General features: G+C 40.0%; 2 protein-coding genes across 2 annotated transcripts; both read right to left on the bottom strand.

Moving 5' to 3' along the window:
• Positions 1-101: 101 nt before the first annotated feature.
• Positions 102-7,168, bottom strand: selenos (selenoprotein S). Its single transcript, XM_084358605.1, has 6 exons — positions 6,892-7,168; positions 5,654-5,785; positions 3,707-3,813; positions 3,533-3,622; positions 2,077-2,149; positions 102-716 (listed from the first exon to the last, which is right to left on the bottom strand). The coding sequence occupies exons 1-6, from the start codon at positions 7,001-7,003 to the stop codon at positions 637-639; spliced, it is 594 nt and encodes a 197-aa protein (XP_084214731.1). The 5' UTR covers positions 7,004-7,168; the 3' UTR covers positions 102-636.
• Positions 7,169-8,176: 1,008 nt separating this feature from the next.
• Positions 8,177-16,928, bottom strand: snrpa1 (small nuclear ribonucleoprotein polypeptide A'). Its single transcript, XM_084361580.1, has 9 exons — positions 16,740-16,928; positions 13,007-13,154; positions 11,909-11,987; positions 11,365-11,411; positions 11,179-11,281; positions 10,320-10,399; positions 9,752-9,827; positions 9,203-9,296; positions 8,177-8,479 (listed from the first exon to the last, which is right to left on the bottom strand). The coding sequence occupies exons 1-9, from the start codon at positions 16,819-16,821 to the stop codon at positions 8,307-8,309; spliced, it is 882 nt and encodes a 293-aa protein (XP_084217706.1). The 5' UTR covers positions 16,822-16,928; the 3' UTR covers positions 8,177-8,306.
• Positions 16,929-20,913: the final 3,985 nt, after the last annotated feature.

The raw sequence follows: 20,913 nt of genomic DNA, 5'->3' as shown, positions 1-20,913 counted from the left end.
TGTCAGCGGTTTCATACTATTCCACTGATCCACAGCAGGGAAGAAGAAGAAGAAACAGCTGGTAAACGTTGATGAAAACAATGCTAGTTCCAAACTGGACAAATTCTTCTGGTGACCATGTCTTTATTGCATAAAAAATGTGTGGAACAGAACAAACATACATTTTGATTTTGATAACCAGAATGTACCATTTATTGTAATACCAGCTATAGCTGCTGTTATCATAACAACTCTAAAGCTATGGGTGGTACACACTGACAAACATAACAGAATATATCAGAAAAAAACACACTGACTGTGAAATATCAGCCAAACCTGCTGGTTACACACCATTTACAGAAGTGGCTTCATTACAAGCTTTCAATGCCAAAATATATAAAAAGCATGATTTATGTTTGTCAATTAATGTGATGTTTAACAAAGCAGCAGCAGAGAAAGATTAGAATCAAACAGGATATCAGGTATATGCTATTAATGATGCTAACTGATTGACATCAAGTATGGAGCAGGTTAAACAAAATCTTAAGAAAGTGTGGCTGTGATGACATTGTCAGCTTGGTTCAGTCAGTCAGTGAACGTCTCAGAATGTCAGAGGTCAAAGGTCATACACACCAATGTCCCTGACTTTCTTTAACCTCATCCACCAGATGACGGCCCTCTCCTGCCTGGTCTCCAGGCGCAGGTTCCTCCTCCCTGTCCACTCAGGGGACTGTAGTCTGAAACACACAGAGAACAGGATTTCTCTTTTTCTTCAGGGAAACATAAAACATATTCCAGAATAGACATCTTCCTCATGCCACAAGATATGATGTCTACAATAAAAGACAGCTCTGACCTGTCTGCTACCTTATCAATCCTGTGAAACTCACCTGGACAACTCCTCCTCCTCAACCCTCATCTTTATTTGATTTATGCTGTACTTCCAATCCTGCTTATTTCTGGTGAGCGATTTTTTTACTTTTTATTTTATTTATTTTATACATTTTTCTTAATTGAATGTTTATGATTATTATTTGTACTATTATCATCATTATTATGATTATCATTATTATAAGTATTATTATTATTATTATTATTATTATTATTATTATAAGTATTGTTGTCATTATCACATTTATGATTAATCTTTTATCTGTTTATTTATATACATATGTATATTTTTCTCTTTCTTTTGTTTCAAACTGTTCTTACGTACAAATAGAAATGTTTATATATTTTATTTATTGCTTTGTAAAGTTAGCATCTGTCAATAAAACAAATCTTTACAAAAAAAAACACGAAAAGACAAGCTGACTTATTTTTTTAAGTAGACTACTCACTGTTCACCATGAAAGTGTTTACAGAGCAACACAGTGGTCATTTTCGGCATTTGTAGACAGACGATTAATTTGAAATATGTGTGGAGTTATTCAGTCTGTGGGAGTGATGGAACGAGAAGGAGCTGTAGGAGCTGCAGGCAAAAGGATGCACACCTCCTACTTCTCAGTGAGGTAACAACTTCTTTTCTCTCATTAACGTTATCAGGTTCCCTATTATGAGTTTAAATCCAATATATCTTTTTTACATCAAATTCTCTGTCATCTTCTTGTCGATCAGTTCTTCTTACTCTCTCCACCCTAAACATTAGATGTGATTCCTGTTACTCTGTACTGCGACTCTGCTACTGGCCCCGCTGCTGCACGGAGTAGATGCCGCTGGCAGTTAGTAGTTGTAGCGTGCATCGTCATTTTTCAACATTAAGACGACGGTGGGCAAGTAATGTAATTGATTTAAGCCCAATCACTATGTTACACCAGGAACACAGATAACCACGGCAAGCCTAGTGCAAGGTTTAAATAAGTTATTTATCAGGGAAAAAATACAGATGTGCATACAGATGTATACTTCTGTTTGCATTTTTCTTTTAAATATGAAGAAAATATGAGCAGCAGTGCCGCCAGGTGTCTCACAAGAAACTAACTACAAATGTAATTTATTAGTTCAGTACAAGGTTGTGTCAGAGTCTGATATAAGGATATGCACTAACTGTGAAAAACTACCTGTGCTGGCTGTGTTTCAGCTGTGTACCGTACATACCTGAACTGCGAAGTGGCTTCCTGTCCGTCTTTGGTTTGAGCACAGTTGTTGATGAGCTGGCCTCCTCAGTTGCCTGCAGTGATACACACTGGTTAACAGCAATTATAACTTTGATCAAACTTTTCTACATTATACTCAAGTAGAGGGGTACAAAGCAAGGTGATGTAACTGCAGGAATACACCAGTGAATAAATAACAATATTAATAACAAAAACAAAAACAGTCAAACAGCCCAATGGATGTGTGCAGTGACAGACGGTGATCATCAGTGTCACCTTGCATTATGGCGGTGACAAACTTGGTCTGTAAAAAAGGTACCACTTCACTCAACTGGCAGTACTTTGGGTTTTGGCTTAACGACGGAGCAGAACTAAGAAACACTTCTGAAGCGATGTGCAGGATTTGTACAAACGTTATCTGCACAAAAGATGGACAGACCACGAATCTTCATGACCATTTGCGTGTACATCATGCCGTCGATTATGCAACATTGCCATCACGTGCAATTGACCCTAGCAAAAGAACTAGCTACCACCTGCCAAGCATATCTGGGGCTTTTTCAAAAAGTACAAAGTACAATTGTGTCAGTGAAAGATGGAAGCAGTGTACTGATGCTGTAACTCACTACCTAGCAAAAGAAATGTTTCCTTTTATTCATTAGAGAGGAGTGCATTTAAGGCCATGCTGCAGACATTTGATAAGGAGTATGAGCTGCCAGGTCTGAAATTCTTCTCTAAGACGGCAGTCCGGAAGTTGTACAACGACATCAGAGTGAACATTTCTGAAGTGCTGGATGATGTGGAACATTTGGCCATGACAACTGACATGTGGTCCAGCTGCAACCATGTGCCCCCACTGGCCGCTCCCACAGCTTACATGGCAGGACATAAGTGTCCTGGAAGCGGTTAACAGAGGGTTGAAGCCAGTAGTGAAGTTCACAGATATTCTCTCCGGAGAAAATGATGTTATTGTTACTGTTACTGTTACTGTTAATAAACCTGAATGTGAGCTGAGTGAATCACTCCATCCACGGCAGTGATGCACACTTTTGATCTTTACCAACTGAAAGCCGGTAAAAAGAAGGAATTTAATTATCTTTCTATCCTTTGTGTGGATGGTAAACTACTAGAAAATTAGTTTAAAATGTTAATGTTATTTTAACAAGTGTTGTAAAAAAAATATTAATATACTACTTTTGCTCTGATGCAGTATCTGCAAAGTAACTAGTAACTATAGTTATCAAATAAATGTATTGGAGTAAAAAGTACAATATTTGCCTCCAGAATGTAATGGAGTATATAAATTATGAGAAAATGGAAGTACTGCTTTAGACCAGAACTTTAGTAAAAAGTACTTACATTCCATCAGTGTATTTTAAAATATGTCCACAATAATGAAGAAAGGCTCAGATTAAAGAAACTGTGAAAAAAGACAAACTTATACATGATAAACTCACCCGAGGAGCTTTTGCAGCTCCCTTGCAACTCTTTCCCTGCTGCATACTCTCCCATATCTCTATTTTCTGCCTCCTCTTCTCCTCTTCTTGCTGTTCACAAAATATACAGTTCAGGTTTAACATCATGGACAGTCAATCATCTTTCTGTCAACCATTTATATTTCACTACTGCACCTCTCTCTGTTTCTCTCTGTAGATGGCTGCTTTGGCATCAAGCTCCTCTTGCATCTTTCTCCGAGCTGCTTCCATGGCTTCTTGTTTTCTCGCCACGAGTGCAGCATCTTTAGGAGAAATTTAACAGTTTAGGTTCTCTCTTGGCACAATTCTAAAATAATAGATAATTTAGTTGCAACAGTACATGCACAGAAGTCAATGTATCAGTGTAAATACTTTCTAATAAGACACATACAGTGGAGGAAATAATTATTTGATCCCTCGCTGATTTTGTAAGTTTGCCCACTGACAAAGAAATGAACGGTCTATAGTTTTAATGGTAGGTTTATTTTAACAGTGAGAGACAGAATATCAAAAAGAAAATCCAGAAAATCACATTAAAAAAAAGATAAAAGTTGATTTGCACTTCAATGAGTGAAATAAGTATTTGGTCACCTATCAAAACATTAGTTAGTACTTGGTGGAGAAACCCTTGTTGGCAAGTACAGAGGTCAGACGTTTCTTGTAGTTGATTACCAGGTTTGCACACATCTCAGGTTTAAGAAATAACTCCTAATCTCAACTCGTTACCTGTATAAAAGACAACTGTCCACAGAATCAATAAATCAGACACCAACCTCTCCATCATGGGCAAGACCAAAGAGCTGTCTAAGGACCTCAGGGACAAGATTGTAGACCTGCATAAAGCCAGAATGGGCTAAAAGACCATTGGCAAGAAGCTTGGTGAGAAGGAGACAACTGTTGGTGCGATTACTCGAAAATGGAAGAAACACCAAATGACCATCAATCTCCCTCGGTTTGGGGCTCCACGCAAGATCTCACTTTGTGGGGTATCAATGATCATGAGAAAGGTGAGGGATCAGCCCAGAACTACACGGGAGGAGCTTGTTAATGATCTCAAGGCAGCTAGGACCACAGTCACCAAGAAAACCATTGGTAACACACTACGCCGTAATGGATTAAAATCCTGCAGCGGCCGTAAGGTCCCCCTGCTCAAGAAGGCACATGTACAGGCCCTTCTGAAGTTTGCCAATGAACACCTGAATGATTCAGAGAATGATTCAGAGAATGATTGGGAGAAGGTGATGTGGTCAGATGAGCAGAAAATCGAGCTCTTTGGTATCAATTCGACTCGCCGTGTTTGGAGGAAGAGGAATTCTGACTATAACCCCAACAACACCATCCCCACCGTCAAGCATGGAGGTGGAAGCATTATGCTTTGGGGGTGTTTCTCTGCTAAGGGGACAGGTCAACTTCACTGCATCGAGGGAAAGATGGATGGGGCCTTGTACCGTGAAATCCTGGGTGACAACCTCCTTCTCTCAGCCAGGACACTTAAAATGGGTCGTGGATGGGTCTTCCAGCACGACAATGACCCAAAACATACAGCCAAGGCAACAAAGGACTGGCTCAAAAAGAAGCACATTAAGGTCATGGAGTGGCCTAGCCAGTCTCTGGACCTTAATCCTACAGAAAATCTGTGGAGGGAGCTGAAGCTTCGAGTTGCAAAGCGACAGCCTCGGTACCTTAAGGATTTGGAGAGGATCTGCAAAGAGGAGTGGTCCACAATTCCTCCTGAGATGTGTGCAAACCTGGTAATCAACTACAAGAAATGTCTGACCTCTGTACTTGCCAACAAGGGTTTCTCCACCAAGCACTAACTAATGTTTTGATAGGGGATCAAATACTTATTTCACTCAATGAATCGCAAAATAATTGATATCTTTTATTTAATGTGATTTTCTGGATTTTCTTTTTGATATTCTGTCTCTCACTGTTTATATAAACCTACCATTAAAATTATAGACCGTTCATTTTGTCAGCTGGTGAACTTACAAAATCAAAATAAATACATATACACACACACACAGTGCCTACAATGGAACTCAACACTATGGAACTTTGTATGAGGTATATAAGCAGATATTGGTAAGCGCTGGTGCTGACCTTCTGCTGTTTGTTGGGGTGGGCTGTGTTGGCTCTGGCTGGATCTCCTCTTGCTGAGGAACTGGATGAGGACGTAGACCAACACTGTCATAACCAGCATGTACCACCCATACTGGGACAGAATCTCTCCGACTGGGGGGACAGGAGAAAAACACATGTTTTATACACATCATTATTTAACATATTCATGTGAACATTGTACATGTAGTACATTTTGCTCAACCTACATTTGCTGCTTCAGTGGTTTTACTCACAGAGTCATCTGAATCAGAGTTATGAAAAAAGGTTTTGTATGTTTGTGGAACCGCTTCAGCTCAGTTGTGGGCCCATAACTCAAAACTCACAAAAATATAGTGGAAGCTAATTTTGAGCAAAACTGTTTCTTTGGGGCTGTGAAGGCTCTGGATAAGAAGTGAGTCTCCACTGTGGACATTTGAAATAGTCATGGTCAACCGATGTAAGCTGACAGCAACAGCACCATGTGGCTGTAGCCCGTATCCAGACAGGGTGTGGGGAGATTGATTGTGCCAATGAACTCTAATGCCGCTTTTCGGTCTAACAGCCCGGCGCGGCAGGGATTTGCATTTCCACAACAATGAGACTACCTGCTTGAAGGTGCGTCTTAAACCAATGACGCAACCCCGCAGTACTATCAAAGAATCAGCACTACAGCATTACAGGAAACATGTAGTTTTAACTAACATGACTCCCGAAACAGCTGAAATGCAACGAAAACAGTAAATCACAGCAGATGAGGATTTGCAATCCTGTTTTTCGACTTGTTGTTGTGATTTGCACCCGTCGGCCACCGTAGTTTACAGAACACACCGGAAACATGAATCGTCTTGTGTTCTGGCTACATAGCGGTACATTGTACATAATGGAGAAGGAAATGAATAAACTACAAGCACACGTTGTTATACATAGATTTCAGATTTAATTCAGATCAGAATTGTTTATATTTATCTTGGTTTGCTAAGCTAACCAAGATCTTCAGATCATGTAGCTACACACAGCAAACTGAAGACAACGTTAAATTGGACCAACGTTAGTAACTGTTAGCTAACCAAGCTAACACAATTATCAAATAGCAACTGAGTGTAACGTTATGACAAAATAAACAGCGCGTACTACTAGCATGCTAACGTGTATCGTTACTTAAGACGCCCTTGTTTCGTTTGTTAAACCAGATGTGCTCCAACAGCAAATAAGTTGGTCTTGATATCATGTGAAGTTACCGATTACGTTCACGGAAGTTAGATCCTGGTTCTCGATGGGCCCCTTCTCCACCTCATAAGGCATGCCATCGTCATTGACGTCTGTGATCTCCACATCATCCATTTCAGCCATAACACGCAGAATGTGTAGGGTATGAAAACCTGTCCTCGTGCTGAGTATTAAACGTTACCGGCTCTTAAATTACTTGTCGTGACGGAGACTTCTGCTGTCAACCATCTTTGCTAGAATTAGCTAGCTAGCTATGAACGCAGAGTTGCTGTTAGGATGACGTGTTGGCTCGTGCTGCGTTTCCGTACCGTGGGAAACCACAGAACTGTTCAAAATGATGTAGCGTCACTTTAGACATAAAATAAGATTGTCTTTAACATTTTTATTTTCTACTTTACTTTACATTTTTGTGTACCTATATCAATAACGATAACGAGTACATCATGAAAAAGCTAATAAATTTCATTCTATGTGGTTTAAAATGTTTTTTGCTAGAAATGGGGGTGGTGACTCAGTTGTCATCGTCTCACTTCAATACGAAACGGGCGGTTGTACATGGTAACATGGAGCTGATGGACACTGAACTGTTGTCTTGTACATTCATTTGTTTGACCCCTCGCTGTATGTACAGTGAGAGCTACTAGACCAGTTACACTGTCTGTATGAACACACGAGGCCAATAAAGCTGATTCTGAAGAATTTCTGTGGTTTTCAGTAAACTTAAATTTACTAACATAATGCACCGAGTTTCTTAGTAATGGTCTGACATGTAAATCATACAGGATATAGTACTGCATCAGGACAACCAAGTATTTAAGGGGCCCCAAATTGAATGGCATTTAAAATAATACCCTTTATTAAACATTTATACATCTTCCATAAATCTATAAATATGGATTAAATCAATAAAGTGACACTCAACTGATTTTACACAAGTCATGGTTATTGATATGCAGCTTGTGAAAACCTGCCTATAATATCTCCCGTCAGTCTTAAATAAGCCTGATGACTTGGTTTTGTCGAGGCTGAGACTCTAACAGTATGACAGAAAGTCAGCATCACAGAACAGGACCATGAAGTTTGTATCAGGTAAGATGTGTCAAATATAATGATACGGATTGCATTTTAAAGTTCTCCGATACCTGACGACTGGATTATGACCATTCCTCTTGATCATCTCTTGTGAGTTGTGCAAATTTATGGAAGAGCAATAACTGTACAAACACAAGGCATTTACAGGTGGACTGTAATGTAATGTCAGCTGACTGATTAAAAACAACTGGTCTCACACAACAATAAGAAATCAATTTTTATTGTAAGTCAATTTACATAACAAAATCGCCCTGATGTCTAAGAAAAGAAATCTACAACATTAAAAAAAAAGTGAAAAAAACAAAACAAAACAGAAAACATGCTCTCAGGGTACTCAGGAGCCATTAACATGTGACTCAACATCCATGTCGTCATCATCCTCCTCTTGATCTCTCTCATTTATCTCTTCTTCAGCACCTCCATCCATATGTGCCTCCATCTGTGCACCACCATCTTCTTCTTCTTCCTCCTCCTCCTCCTCCTCCTCCTCCACGATCCCAGCTGGACCTGATTTTATAAATCAATAGATTCATCCATCAAAAAATATATACGTTATAAGATTAAAACAAATCAAATTCAGAAGCACTTAACAGGACAGGGCAGGAGACCACTGGGTCCTACAGAAGACAGAAATCTTTAAAAACAGCCAACAAGTAGTGATTTGTTTCTCTAAAACAGATAGACTGTAGTTTTTAGAAAATATTACTCCAAGAGTAGGCATCATATACTGGGGACAATTTTCAGAAGTGGATTAAGCCAATAGTGAGTAGTGAGTATTTGCAGCTGCATTACAGTGTATGTGGAACTGAGTGAAAATAAACCAGTGAGCGCTCATGGTCTTAAGGAACATGTCACCCAGTGCAGCTGTGGCACACAGATGTGTTTTCAACAGTTTGTGGACAACGATGGAGCTATATGCCACAGAAGAAGAGGACATTTTCAGGCTGTGGATACAAAGTATGACCATTTCTTTGTTGGTTTGGTCCTTTTAAGATAAAAAGATGGCTAAAACAATATGACTAGTGACAACCATCAATCAGAAACTACTACTGTGACTGGTGGCAATCTTGCTGCCTTAATACGCATCTCTGTCACAACTTCTGAATAAAGCAATAGGAGGAATTCTGGCCAGATGTGCTTAAACAAAACAAAAAGCTTCATCAGTCTCAAAAATCCTGCAGGTTATATAGTATTAGTCGAGTTATAGAATAGTATTTGGTCAGCACTGACCTTGTCTGAGATCTCGGCCTGGGATCTGACCAGCCTGCAGCATCCCTTTCAACCGCTCCACCTCAGCCAACGATGAAGCATTAGCGATGGCATTCTGAAATACAAACACATGTAAGACTCATGTAAACCCTACAATTATGGTCTGACAAATCCTATGCTCAGAATCACTTTGTAACGTTTCAAAGCTAAATTGTGACCAACATAATATCAGAGTGAGATATGATGAATGTTAGTCATACCTCGATCATAAATATTTGACCTTGGAAACAAGCTTTCAACCTCATCTGACTTTTGGTCAAGTTAAGCTTAGTAGCCATGGAGACTGCTGAATAGTGAGACTAAATACTGAGACTAAAATTAAATTGAAAACTCCAAAGTAAGTGAACCTCGTGCTAAGATGTATTCATCTATGTGTTTGGCTGATTTTCTGTGTTTAATTTACAAACATAAACCCTTTTCACATGTTGGACGACGGACAGACTGAAATTCAGGGTCAGATCTTAAAACACAAACACAAAGTGGCAACAAGTTTTTAGTCAACAAGGGAACCTTGATGGCTTCCACATCAGCTTGAGATGGCCCCGTCCTCTTCTTCTCCAACTGTGCTGCCACTCCAGGAGTGAATCTGAAAGGAACACATATCATTCAGACAACATGGACACACGTGGGCTTCTCTGACCTCTCAACCAGTGTAGTCACATCAGGTGTAGTATCTTTTCTTGAGTCAAATAAACTGATACATGGTCCACTGACAGCAGTCCTGAGCAACACTGTGGTGAGCATTTCTGGCTTCAGGTTTGAACGGCACACATCAGGCCAATTTTGAGATTTATGACCTCCTCTGAGGTAGGCCCGTTTCTGCTCACATGTGCTGGGGCAAGGGTTGACTAATACGTTTTTGGTGAAGATTCAAGGGATTTTCTAGCATTGTGAAATACTCAATGACTGCACATAGCTAGAAGAAAAAAATATTCATCAATGTTTGCATTCTGATGAACAAATGTACTGTATATGACTGGTGGTGAAAGTGTTTATTGTTGTCCTTATTTAACCCGGTCCATCAGCCAGAATCAAGTGGTTCTGAGGAGCTGCTGTCTAACAGGGACTTTCATCTTACGTTTTCGTTCGTCTGGCAATATCCTTTGCAAGTTGAGCACCTCGTTTGCCCTTGAACATTTTCTCCGCCTCCTGCCGTTCCTATGGTGATATCACACAGTTAAATTGAAAACCCTCAGTAGTTACAGAACGAGTCAAGGCCAGGCAGGAAAATGCACAAATCACCAGAACTTTACTTTCCTGGATGTTCAACGGAACATTAACCCAGGCTGGAGGAGCAGTTAACACATCGTTAATAACCACTGCAAACTAACACTTACATATTTTTATGGCTAAAGCTCAATACACAATATATATTTTGAAATTTAGAAATCTCCTTTAAGCACCTTATAAATGCTAGGACTGGGCAACAAAAATCAAATATCACAATATTTTTGACCAAATAGCTCTATATCGATATTGTGACATTGTAGAGATGACCACTGGTACTTTAACAAAAGAGGATAAAGTAGAACAGTAGAACAGTCTGGTAAGTTCAGAAAATTACATCACTACAGCACTACTGTAATACAGCCTTTAAAACCAGGAAAAGACAACACTTGCATCATGATATAACCATATCCAGAATCTAAGACCACATATACAGTCCTGGTCAAAAGTTTACATTCACATTTTTGTCTCAATGTTTTTGTGTTCCTCTCATTCATCACAGAAACATGAGAGCTGACGAAATCATTGGAACTTAAGACTGCCATGATAAACATGTTCTGTACAAGTGTATGTAAAATCTTCACCACGACTGTAGTCTCATATCACAATAATTGTAATATCAGTAAATTGCCCAGCCCCACTATACAGAATCACTGATGGCTCACATTACTTCACATCTAAACTGGCACAATAAGCTCCCTTGCACTTACCTTGAGCTTCACCTTCTGGAAGTCAAGCACACGGATCTGTGGGATTTTGTTGATGACATAGAGCCTGTAATGCTTCTTGTTTGTCACTGGATTCCTTAACAAGCTGAAAATTCAGTGATTCAAGACATGATCAGAATTCAGCAGGGCACCAGATACTTCAATAACCAATTTACTGATAATTCATACCTGAGAAGGGTCAATGTCTTCACTGTGGCCAGCGGGTCCAAGTCACCCTACACACGAAGGAAACAAATATTCAAACCTCAAATTATGACAGATTTGAATCAGAAAAGGTTACAGCCTACCGAAGTAAGAATTACAGAGCATCTACAGGAGAGGAATTTCTTTTTTCTGGCATTTCATTATAAAATCGGTAAACTTTAAACTCATTGTTTTGATCAAATTTTTGATAGTTCAGGTCTTCTGATGTGGGGTTGTATGAGGTACTTATCCCTCGTCAGTGTTTACCTGCAGTATATTTAACGGTCAGTGCCAGCAGGACGCAGGTCACTGCTACTGTACCGCTGAAACCGAACCAGCACCTGAGCGCTGCCTCTCCATACAGCCGGACAGCTGACAATCATCTACTGCAGGTAACACACTGACTAGGGATAAGTACCTCATAGAATCCCACGTCACAAGGCCTGAACTATTCCTTTAATGTCAAGATATAAAAATGTGGAAGACTCTGATGGATGTGTTAGACTGACTGCTGCTGAAATGCACTCACCAGCTCCTGAATGTTGTTGCTCGTCAGAACCAGTTCTGTCAAATTAGTCAGAGACTGCTCCAGATTCTCACCTATACGACTGGAAACACATTTCAGAGAGTTACAAACATGCAGCAATGTCCTGGCTGGCCAGTATACTGACCCATTCAAACAAACAAAGAACAAAACTATACTTCCAGTGCTTGAGACTATGAAGTAGCCCCACCAACTGTACACAAGACATATTAAGATTAGAGATATTAAGATTATAAATTATTTATCTAACAAGTTAAATGGATGCACTACGTGCAAAATGATAACAACCAGCACCAGGCACTGTCAGTTAATGTTCCAAATATTTTCTACATTTTCAACAGTTATTTATAATCTGCCCTCTTCCAGAGTCTGATCCAGTGATGTGTTGATGAGTGATGAGAACAAACAGCACTGTGTTAAAAAGAGGCTGTATTGCTGAGTGAACTGGTGAGATGACAAAATACTATTCTGAAGGTTAATCTTCAGTCTCATCAGACACCAAACATAGCACAGTGATTTATAAGAGTATGAAACAACCCTGGGAAGTTAAGACATGACAGTCATTTTCAATAGGCAGCTTTAAGACACCAATTACATTAAGCATCAAGTCAGAGCTGTAATTTAGCGGCTAGGCCAGATCACACCAGATTATGGCAAGTAACATAGTGAACCCATCGTACATGAGCTTTAGGAACTAAAACACTTGAACCTGCACTTTTGTCCCCTTTGTAGGAAAAAAGCATCCAAAGAGGCTGCTGACGAGACTCTTTGCCCCCACAGGATGAGATTTCGTATGTGCCCTGTATCGAGGTGAGGAGACCAGGCCCGATAATGTATGGATGAGGGCACAGAGACCTCTTGATCTGTGAGTGTATATCACTCATGGTCGGTGCAAAGGGATGTTCATTTATATGTAGTCCCACACTGCAGGCTGAACTACAAATTATAACCCTGAGTTTATTTAGCAGGAATTGCTCCTGCTTAATTTGAGTATAAAACATAAACATGACTTTTCTTTAACTGAAATATCATATTGTATTCTTTACATTCAGGACATTGGAGGGTGTTGCAGCTATACCTTACCAAATTCTGTTGTTATTCATTAGCAATGTCTTCAGTCTTCTGAGCAGAGGGAAGCCATCCAGTTTTCTGACTTCATTATCAGAGAAGTCAATAGTGTCAAACTGGTCCAGAGTTGCTCCAAGATTTTCAAGCACTGGGATTTTATAACCTGTGAGATGAAAAAACATAAATATTGAGGAAGAACTTTTTCTTGCACTTAAAAATGATTGCATAACGAGGATATGACGAGGATAGCAAGGATTAGGCGACTGACTTTTAATACACCTCCCTGACCTGTGGCTTTGAGTAAGAATCATTTTTTGTAAAAATGGTACAATAGGGTTTACAGTAAGTTGATAACATAAAAATTAATTATGTAGCATCACTTTGGAGGTTTATGGGGGAAAAAAATAATCTTTTTTTATTTAGAATTTTAAAAAAGTCCAGAACAACTTTCAACATAATCCAGTGAGAAATGAGTGATTGGTGAGGTTCAGAATACAGATACACTGAATCATAAGAATGCTGACATTTAGCTCAGAGGGCCAAGCTTAACAAATTCATAACTTGAAAAGTGTTTGGAGTACAGCTGTAGGTTTTTACAAGGTCACATGAATTTAATAGAAGTTTCAACATGAATTCTTTCGAGAAAATCCACAACATCAACTAGAGATGTGTATTTTCACTGGCGTCATGATTCGATAAAGATTCAGCTGTGAATGATTCCAATGCAAAACGATTGTTGATGTATCTCAGTGTACGGCATCCTCAATGATCTATATCACTGCACACGGCTACTTTTTCATCATATAAATTCCCCTTTTATTTCAGAAAGTCCTTCCAATAATCAGACTACAGCAGTCTACAAAACAAAAGCTTCATCTTTTCAGTACATAAACATTACAAAAACAACACATTCATCCATCTGCAGTGCCTTACACGTTTGTTGTAATAATATTGTTTTCACATGACAGCTTCAAGATAAGGCATTTATTGACTCTGCTGCTCACACCTCTCTCAGAGTTGGACGGAGAAGTTGACAGTATCTCCTCATATCTTGGCTGATTAGCTGGGCTGCTGTAACAGGTATTATGGCTGCAGCTGTTGTCCAGCTGAGGCCGGACAATCGACAATCAGCATAAGCTGCGGACTCATGATTATGCAGAATCTTCCACGTCACGATGCATCTTAAATTTCCACAGCTTTGATATCAACTGGGAGGCCCTAGGTGAGTTGGCATGGAATGACCCATATGTGACACGCGTGTATATTATTTATTTTGTATATGTTATACAGTGGCCTATACGTAACTCTTTTGTAAACTGCTTTGGCATAAACATGTGTGTTCATGCCAATAAAGCTATTTGAATGGAGTGATATGAATGAATGAACAAATGATTTGCTTACAGGTTATCTGGGTAGGCTACAGTCCACTTCTCTCTACCTGTACCTACACTATTTAATACATCATTTGTTAATTAGATATAGGCTACACTACTATCGATTATGCATATTCTTATTGTTGCACCATGCAGTCCAGTTTATTCCTGTCTGTCTATCCATCTATCTTTCTGTGCAATGCATGCGAGTATTTTTAATTTGTCTCTTTATAGTGGTGCTCTGTGTACAGTGACCATGGTCAATGGGAAGACCACTGAATTAGCCACAACCCCCTGCTGCTTGCTGCCTGGTTGATTGCCATCTCACTTCACACAAGGCAAACAATAAAGTTATGATGCTTTCTTGTGACTCCTTGATGTGACATTTTAACATCAGAGTTTTGCTGTTACGGCTGAGGTTAACTTTTTCTCCGTCAATAGCAGCAGCACCATAGCCTGATCAGAAGTCGTTACTTATACTTGTACCTTTTAACTTGCTTTACAACTGACACACTGGGAGTTACAATATAATACAGCCTTATAAGTGTGTTTAAACTCTATTGCTGACAACTCCTCACAGGAACCCTTTGAGCAAGCAATATACCTGAACTCATGTCTCAAATTTTTTGTTAAGAAATTCAACTTAGTTAAACCATCAGAAGCAGTGTGAGGTCTTCATAAAAAGCTGAAACGGACACGGTGGCAGGTAATGAACATCAGTGGAGCGTATATACTCTTTGAATGAGTATGGAGTAGGAAGAGCATTTGGACAAAATTGTAACACAGACACACCATGGGATTTTCAAAGTAAATGCAGATCTTAATGATGATAGAGATTTATTCATTCAATCAATGGACAGTTGATCACTGAATTAATCGATCCAGGTCAACGGATCATTATAACCACTACCAACTACCAGGGCTCTCAAACCAGAAACATGTGGTCTCCAAAGTCCAAATGTAAATCAGCAATGCTGAGATAACATCTGCATCACTCAAGTATTAATTGAAGACCTTCTCTGCGCGCTTTAACAACAACCACGTGGCTGAGGACGTACAAATGACCCAGGACCGTGACCCGCTAGTAATATCTAGATTAACCTATGCAAGGCACCTGGACCTGATGGTCAGTCACCCCCAGGACCCAACATTAGAGGCAGACACAAACGTACTGTCTACAGATTGAACTAGAAGTCATTTAATCTTATACTCAATGCGGCTGCAAACTAGAAACACAGACTTTGAAATTATGTTGTTGGAAAAAATACAATAGGCTATACTGATGGTTACTTTTGTAGCTATCTGTGGGAAATAAAGAAAGCCAAATTAAATGTGAGTTATTTCTCTTTTTCTGGCTGCTGGAAGGTGATTGATTAACCTGCGAAGTGATTAAAAAAAACAAAAAACGCAGAGGATTGTTCAGATCTGAGAGCACTTCAGCGGTGACGTGTAGCCTGATATTCGCTGTGCGGCCGGAGAATATAAATGACGGACTGATGAGAAGCGGTCTACTGTTCGGTTCAGTCCTCGTCAGGGAGTGAGAGCTAATCTAAATGAATCTAAATTCTCCTCCTGGTGTAAAACTATGTGAATTATTTCTGCTTCAACATGATCAGACTGAGAAGGAAAGGACAGGCGCTGTCAGACAGCTCCGTCAGACTCAGGGTTTCTTCAGGTAAACCTGCCAGTGAGCAGGTTAGGTTCACAGAGTAAGTTACCGCAGTAACAGACCCAGAGTTTAAGTTACCTCTCTTTCTGGAACTGAAAACTCAGAGTTTCTCTCATCTCAGGGTTAACAAACTCAGAGTTTTCACAAACCCGATTTCTGGAATACCCCCCAGGTCACTTCTCTTTAGGGCCCCACGTCTCAAACACGTAGGCACGCCCCTGCACATGACGCCTTCCACAACAACGTGAAGAGGTCTGGGCAGTTGTCCTCGTATGTACTCCAGACTAAATACTCCATCTATGGTCAGCTTGAATTCAAGTTTAACTGTGATTTCTTCACCTTCTCTCGCACTTTGTTGGCAAGTTACTCTTAGAAACGTCACACTTTATTCACTCTGTGTGATCTGCAGCGGCTCATAACATCCCTGTGGACACTAGTGTCGCTCCTCGGCTCAGGACGCTGCTGGTACTAAACTGCTTTATGTTGCCTTCAAACGTTACAACGCCTTAGCTCAGAGCTCACCGCTCGCTACAGACATAGACAGTAATGATTTATACTACACAGAAGACATTTTGCAGATTATACAACAAAGTATGAACACGAACTTGTCACGTCTTTCAATGGAGCTGTAGGCCTGCGTGTAGCCAGGCTAAGCTAACTTACCATATTCAAATAACCCATTCAGCTGTACGGGAAGTTCACTCACCTCGTAGATCCAGCTCTCTGTCCCTCACAGGGTTGGTGTACTGAGCAGCCTGCTCGATCAGCTCTGCAGATAGTTTCACCATGTCGAGGCCGAGAACAGACTTTACCGAGTATGATGGTTTTAGCGGGAGAACGTCCCGAAACGTGCAAACACGATGTGACCACCGGAACAAAGGTTCCTCTGCCTCTTCTTCTGCGGGCTTTAATGGCGGCTGGAAACCAGCTTTAAATCGCATTACCGCCACCTTCTGGACGGGAGTCTGGATCAGAGGGCTTAGACTGATGCATCAAATTCGAAAACCTAAAAATAGCCCTGAACATCACTTGAGCAGTATTTTCCTAACACCTGGTATTATTTGATTCGTTTGCAGTGTAGCTATAAGACTTAAAGTCTCTCTCCACTGAACCTAGTTTGAAATCAAAAACACATGTTCCACTGTGTTCACATCTCCCTGTAGCTACTTATTCATTAATGTAATGTTCAGACCTGTGTGACCAAACCTCACCTTTGATATAATGTCCTCCATCCCACTCCTTCCACCATTTGAATATGCTTTTTTATAGCAGCTTTGATATACTTTTCACCCATACATATTTCTGTCTTTCTTGTTGCTCATTTTGCAAATGTATCTGCCAGCTCATTTCCATCCACACCTATATGTGCAGGAATCCACACCAGAACAATGGCCAGGAAAAAAAACACCTTTATTTTGTCCCAGCACACACCAGCGCCTGGAGGATGATAGAAATTCACTGGGCAAGCAGGACAGCAATTCTGAGTTACTACAGAAAATATATCTGTACTACTACATTTCAGGAGAACATATGTGACGACCATGCCTCTTGTGGGGAGAGGGAGAGAGGACAAAGAGGAAACTCTGCTCTCTACTCTCCACGCTCCTTATTGTGTTTATTTGCTTCTGTTTCCACCTTTGATATGTTGGTTTTGAGTGAGTTACAATAAATTATGATTTCCTTGCTTTAACTTCTTGTGTCATCTCCCATTAGTTGTCATGGCTTTGAGCCGGCCATGACACATATTATACTTTCCTTTTTACTCTTCTACATTCATCTGACATCTGACAAAATATGTGTATAGGCTACGTTTATAAACCGGTTTGTTATAAGATAATTCATATCCAACATAAAAACGGTTTATAAGAGGAAGGTCCAAAAATCGGACACCATAAAGGTTGAATGGGGTTGAGGTCAGGTGACTGTGGTGAAAGTCCAGGACAGTCAGGACTCCTTGGTCTTCTTTGGTCTTTCAGCAGTTGTGTGAAAGCTTTGAGGTGTGTTTGAGGTTTATGATCCTGCTGCAGTATGTATATGTATATTCAGATCTTCAATAGAGATGAATCCCTTCTCCCTCCAGGCATGAAAAGTTGTATCTGTCCACAGAGAGACAGAGTTAGTCTCCATATGTAGCCACAAGGGGGCCCCAGAGGACAAGCCATCTGGAGCACCATGTTGCCGGAACATTAAAACGCTGATCTAAGGAGCCCAATAGCAGCATCTGAATGAAGGTAAACCCAGTCCTCCTTCAGACTGAGGTTGCTGCAAATGGATTTTTTGGATCCTGTGAGTTGTATAGTTCCAAATGTCAAAATGATGGAATCTAATTCTTTTAAAAAAGGCTGATGTAAGGAAAATCAGGAGGTTTTGACAGAGGTAGAGAAACATGGGAGGGAAACCATTTTAATTTAATTCATGTGGCCGATTGTTTAAGTTTTGATGCAAACTATGTAAAGCTTAATTGAAATATTAATTTGGGGTCTCTGGGTATTTTCAGGCCAAGATATGTAAGGTGATCATAAACTATTTTAAACGGGACATTTACCAGGAAGAGTTTTTTAAGCATTAAATCATGTCACTGGCATAAAGGCTAATGAGTGTTTCTGTACTTCCCACTTTCAGACCGAGCGAATGCTCCAGTGTGACAGCGACGAGGGCTGGTGAGAGGGGGCAGCCCTGCTGAAATGAGCGTTGTTAAGGGAATATGGTTGACTTGTCACCATTAGTTAAAATAGAACAAATTGGGCTAGCATATATGAGTTTTACCCAGGATGTAAATGATTTGCAGAATCCAAACCTGTATAATGACTCAAACCTGTAGGACCACTCAGCTCGGTCGAAGGCCTTCTGTGCATCAAGGGACAAAATCCCTGCGCCACTGACTTTCCCATGGTTGGGGTAGATAGTATTGAGGAGGCATCTGACATTGGAAAAAGAAAACCTGCCTGGGATAAACCCTGTTGGATTGAGGTGAATGATGGATGACAAGTGCTTATTTAACCAGTTAGCCAACATTTTTGTACTTATCTTTCTATCATAACTCTGGAGTGCAATAGGTCTGTAGCTAGTCGGATCCATTGCCTCCTTATCTTTCTTTAATATAAGAGAGATGTTAGCCTCGTACAGTGTTTTGGGCAAGGCTTTGTCCCTTTCAGAGCTAAATATCATGCTGTGGGGTGGGGTGAGGAGATTGCAGAATTTCTTATAGAATTCACAGTCGAACCGGTCCTTCCCAGGGGCCCCTCCAGGTGGAAAGGACTTAATAGCAGAGATTATCTCCTCCGATGTGAAATCAGAGTCTAGGCTCTCCTGGCGTGATGGAGTCAAAGAAATCATTCAAATCAGAACGGGTGGCATTGCATTTAAAAGTGTAGAGTTCACTGTAAAACTCTCTGAATCTGCTGTTTATCTCCTCAGGGTCAGTTAGGAGGTTGCCCAAATTTGATGTGTCACCAGAAAGTAGTCTATTCTGCTATAGCGGTCAGTGCCACCGTACCAGGTACAGGAGGTGTGTTGCCCATGTGTCCACCTAAAACCAACTGTAATACCATTGCACAATTTTATCCAATCAATGACAAAAACCTGCAAGAGATAATACAATGTTTGAAATCTTCCTCCTGCTGCCTTGATATTTTACCAGCAGGGTTCTTAAAAAAGGTTTCCGACTGCAGATTGTCATCATGTCTCTTCTCTCAGGTGTCTTCCCCCAAGCCATGAAAACGGCAGTCATGATAAATGATGATAAATAATAAGATCCAATTTACATTAGATCGCCTCGGGAGCACCACCCTTAAAGAAAGTAAAAGAGCCAATTCAATAATTCAGTCTCATAAAAAGGTACTAAACTGTCAGTTTGTAACTCTGATTAAAAATAACTTCAACCAATATTACCATAAAAGCTGTAATGGTCGAAAGATTTTGGCAACAATGTTGGCAACATTCACTCTTGTACAATATGAAATAAACAGTATGAAGGTTCAAAAGTATTTTATTTAACACAAATTGAAAACACATAATCTAACTAACATCTACTATGGCAGCCCGCGAGGCCCAGAGGTGGAGAAGAGAGAGAACAAGCTGGAGTTCTGACTACCTGTCAGTGGGGGGTCTGTCACCCTGACCAATAGTAGCTCAAAGCTGGGTCTCTTGGCAGTCTTTGCACCTAGGTGTGAACACTGGGGGATTCTGGGGAACTGAGTTCAGTCCAGAGTCCATTTTGAAATCCACAATGAACAACTTCATCTGTGGGTCCCAACATAGTCATTTTAGCATGTGCATACTGTTGGGTAGTTTTCTTTATATATATAGAATATATATATATTTAATAAAATATATTATGAGCTCTTTGTATGTAATATTTGTAAAGTAACTAGTAACTTAAGATGTCAGATAAATGTAGTGACGTAAAATGTTTTGGAATAGAAGGAGAAAGTGGCATGAAAAGACTCAAGTAAGGTACGAATACCTCAAATTTGTACTTTTACATTGTACATGTAATTGTTAGGCAGCTAATCAATAACCTGTTTCTGTAGCAGCTAAGCTAAAAAAAACATTTTTCACATAGAATTGTTGTTAAATGCTAAAGAAAGCCTGTTAATGTGAGTATGAGACTGGAGGTAATCCACAAGCCTCTGTCTACAATGAATCTTACACCCGTCCACCTTCATAACTTTAGTTTCCACTGTACTATAAAAAAGTCCCACTATTTCATACACCAGAACTAAATATTGACAGTTTTATGTAAACTGTGTATAGCAAAATCATCCAATATGAACAATATTCCTGGGTGTATTGGACTGGTGTTGTTTTACTTCCGTCTATGACTTCTCCTACCTTTTCTTTCAGATCAGATTTCCCTCCAGCTCTCTGCTCCTCTGGTT

This window comes from Pagrus pagrus, assembly GCF_965226575.1.
Source record: "Pagrus pagrus genome assembly, chromosome: 1".
Lineage (NCBI taxonomy): Eukaryota > Metazoa > Chordata > Actinopteri > Spariformes > Sparidae > Pagrus > Pagrus pagrus.
Note: the sequence above shows the minus strand (reverse complement) of the source record. Positions and strands in the feature narration are given on the sequence as shown.